At 39.8% G+C, this 3,046-nt stretch overlaps 1 protein-coding gene across 2 annotated transcripts; it reads left to right on the plus strand.

The window, feature by feature from the left end:
• Window positions 1-560: 560 nt before the first annotated feature.
• On the plus strand, window positions 561-2,450 carry vcpkmt (valosin containing protein lysine (K) methyltransferase). Of its 2 annotated transcripts, none has more exons than XM_023828469.1 (5): window positions 561-848; window positions 1,072-1,185; window positions 1,426-1,498; window positions 1,769-1,888; window positions 2,040-2,450. In XM_023828469.1, the coding sequence occupies exons 1-5, from the start codon at window positions 583-585 to the stop codon at window positions 2,142-2,144; spliced, it is 678 nt and encodes a 225-aa protein (XP_023684237.1). In that variant the 5' UTR covers window positions 561-582; the 3' UTR covers window positions 2,145-2,450. The 2 variants fall into 2 exon arrangements, with proteins under 2 accessions (XP_023684237.1, XP_023684238.1); XM_023828470.2 differs by having other exon boundaries at window positions 711-848; window positions 1,072-1,174.
• The last annotated feature ends 596 nt before the right edge of the window (window positions 2,451-3,046 follow it).

Here is a 3,046-nt window from a genome sequence, read left to right on the forward strand (position 1 = left end):
TCCTCGCGACCTCTGTCAGGTACCAGCGCTCTGATTGGATGAGCGCATTTACTATTTTGTGCGCCGTCATTTACGATGATTTAAACGTTCTTGCAGCATCATGCTGTAATGTGACTCAAAAAGCTGGGTGCAGCAGATTGACCATGTTTTCTTGAAAATGACCAGCGCAAGCGCAATATCTTAAAAAGGCACAATAAAAGTTAGCTACCGGCCAAGTATTTTGCATTTTGCTATGGATTAAAAACCGATTCACCGTCAGAAAACACCAATAATAATAAAAATGTAATAATAATTATTATTTTAAAAATACAAGAATATGTATGTGTATTGTACATTTATCTTTACCATATTTATTCTTTACCATCATGTCTCCGTAAGCCCCACACACTTTTGCCTGAATGATTTTAAGCCATACGCCATGAGAGATGCATTTCTTTTCATCATTAAAAATTTCAAAGTATTTAATAATTCTAATTTATCCATTCTGTTTTTCTAAATTAACGATATGAATGAAAAACGCGCCCTCTAGCGGAGAAATAATTTTTAACGGGAATGTCGCATGATATAACGTCAGCAAACAAGATGGCGGCGCTCTCAGATGGCAAAGAAGAAGCACGTTATTTTGTTAGAGTTATAGAAAAAAATGATGGTTCGTGTTTACATATGAAGCAGTGCAGTGAAGGGGATGTAGGCTGTGTGGTGTGGGATGCTGCCATTGTTCTCGCGAAATATTTAGAAACGAAAGCTTTCTGGGATCCCGATGCCGGAACAAACCTATGGTCCGGCAAAACTGTCTTAGAGCTTGGAGCCGGGACTGGAGTGGTTGGCCTCATGGCAGCAACATTGGGGTCGGTTGAGATAACTATATAAAGAAAGCTTATTTCTATGGCAACATACAGTTGTTAAATGTATCGTGGTATATGCATATTTTGCTAGATTGTGATGCCATGGTGTTTTATTATGATTTCTGTGTTGCTTAAATGTTGTTAGTGGCCGCACTCCGTTGCACATACTAGGTCATACACTACCGAGTGCTGGTAATTTAACATGGCTCCGTTCTGCCTGTTTAAGGGCGAACGTCACTGTGACAGACCTGGAAGAATTACAACATCTGCTCCACGTAAACATCCGGGACAACCAATGTTTGGTCAGGCATGGCTCGATTGTACCCAAGGTACTAAAATGGTTTGTACTCAGTCTCACCTGATTATATATTTTTTTTAAATCTTCTCATCCCACACAATAACCAGAAGTGTTTGTAATGTATGTTACTCTGATTCAGTTTTAGATTATAAGGAAGACACATTATGAGAAGCACAGATAAAAATAATTTTAACTCTAAATCATGTTGTATATGTCCAGTTAATTGTAGCTTACAATTATTCAAAGTAAATGCTTGCTAAATGCGCACCTTTGCTTTTAAAGGGGAGAAGATGTAACTGAGTTTTTACCACACCCTGACTTCATTCTGATGGCAGATTGCATTTATTACGAACAGGTATTGTATCCGTGCCTGCTTGCAAGCTGAACCACTTCTTTGAAGTATATACATGTTTATCAGGATGATAAGATGCATTCCAGTGTTTTCGAAATCAAGTTATTAGGCAATATTAAGAATGCAGTGCTGTGACCTTATCTTGTTTTTTGCAGATTCAAGTATACCATTTTTTAACATTTTCTTTGACCCTAGAGATTATTGAATCCCCAACCAAAGTTTGAATCTATGCTCTTAAACAATAACACTTACACACTGCCCATGTGCTCTTAGTCTGTGGAGCCTCTGGTTAAGACTCTGAGGGATTTGGCTGGACCCGATACTAGTGTCATTTGTTCCTATGAGCAACGTACCACGGGGCACAATGCAGAGGTTGAGAAGAAATTCTTCCAGGTAAGAAGTAAATGTCCACTTTGTCCTGGGGAAGTATCGTGCATTACAAACCATTACCCACAAATGGCATGTCGGACGTTTATCGTGTGGTAGAAATATGCAGTTTCTTTTGGCTGCTTCGTGCTGACATCTTCTGATCAATTTTGACCAGCTGCTTCTGCAAGACTTCCAGTCCAAGGAGATTCCACTGGAGCAGCAGGACCCAGAGTTCAGCAGCCCCGATATTCACATCCTCCACATCCGTCTGAGGGCCTGAAGGTTTAGCCAGCAGCTGTGGTGCTGCATCTGAGCCAGGCAAACTGTAAACCGAAATGTTACACAAAATGTTATTTTGTGTGAGATGTGAATCATTTTGAACTTTTTAGTCTTCAACATTTTTTGAATGATACACATTTTTATAACTTTATGAATACCATCCAATATTAATCTAAGACTACTACTGGTGGCATAACCGGGCCGTGGTATGAGTTCTTTGGGTATGAAATTGAGTGTGATTTTCATACAAACTTTTGTAAAGCGATGAAATTGCAGCACTTTTTACATTAAAGGTGAATTGTCAAAATGTTTGGTTCATTTCCTTCACCTAGTTTACATTGGGTGGTGTGTACTGGGCATCCTTCTGTGAGTAAATTATTTGCACTGTGGCCCTTTTAGCTTACTTTCATAATGGCATTGCTTGTTTTGCACACATGGTACTTGTGCTTTTCAGTAAAACAGCAATGAATACCATCAGTCACTAGAGGGCAGTAGTGGTTTACAAACAGCCATGTTGCTTAAAGTAGAACACGGAAGAAGACTGGGTAGCACTGTTGTTCACACCTCCTGGGTTGGGAGTTTTCATGTTCTCCCTTTGTCACATGGGTTTCCAAAGAAGTGCAAGTTAGGCTGAAGTTTTTGTGCATGCCTGCTGCTTGCGATGGACTGGCTTAGGTGTACCCCAGCCCTGTGTCCTGTGTCTTGTGCTTCCTGGAAATAGCTCCAGGACCCAGGACAAGGAGAAGTGGGTAGAAGATTAATGGATTTGCATATTGCAGTTACAATCTATTATCATAGTAAAGACATTCATTCAGCAAATGAACTGAAGATGCAAATCCCCCAATTAGGGGAATGTCTTTCATTTCCAGTAAGTAAGACACTGGCAAAATTGATTATTGCTCC

This window comes from Paramormyrops kingsleyae, chromosome 14, assembly GCF_048594095.1.
Source record: "Paramormyrops kingsleyae isolate MSU_618 chromosome 14, PKINGS_0.4, whole genome shotgun sequence".
NCBI classification, from domain to species: domain Eukaryota; kingdom Metazoa; phylum Chordata; class Actinopteri; order Osteoglossiformes; family Mormyridae; genus Paramormyrops; species Paramormyrops kingsleyae.

Excerpts from the sequence above, each read along its gene's own strand:
- vcpkmt (XM_023828469.1), top strand. The coding sequence starts at position 583 with ATGGCGGCGCTCTCAGATGGCAAAGAAGAAGCACGTTATTTTGTTAGA. Across the intron at positions 849-1,071 it reads CTCATGGCAGCAACATTGGG|GGCGAACGTCACTGTGACAG; the intron begins GTCGGTTGAGAT and ends TGCCTGTTTAAG. Across the intron at positions 1,499-1,768 it reads ATTGCATTTATTACGAACAG|TCTGTGGAGCCTCTGGTTAA; the intron begins GTATTGTATCCG and ends ATGTGCTCTTAG.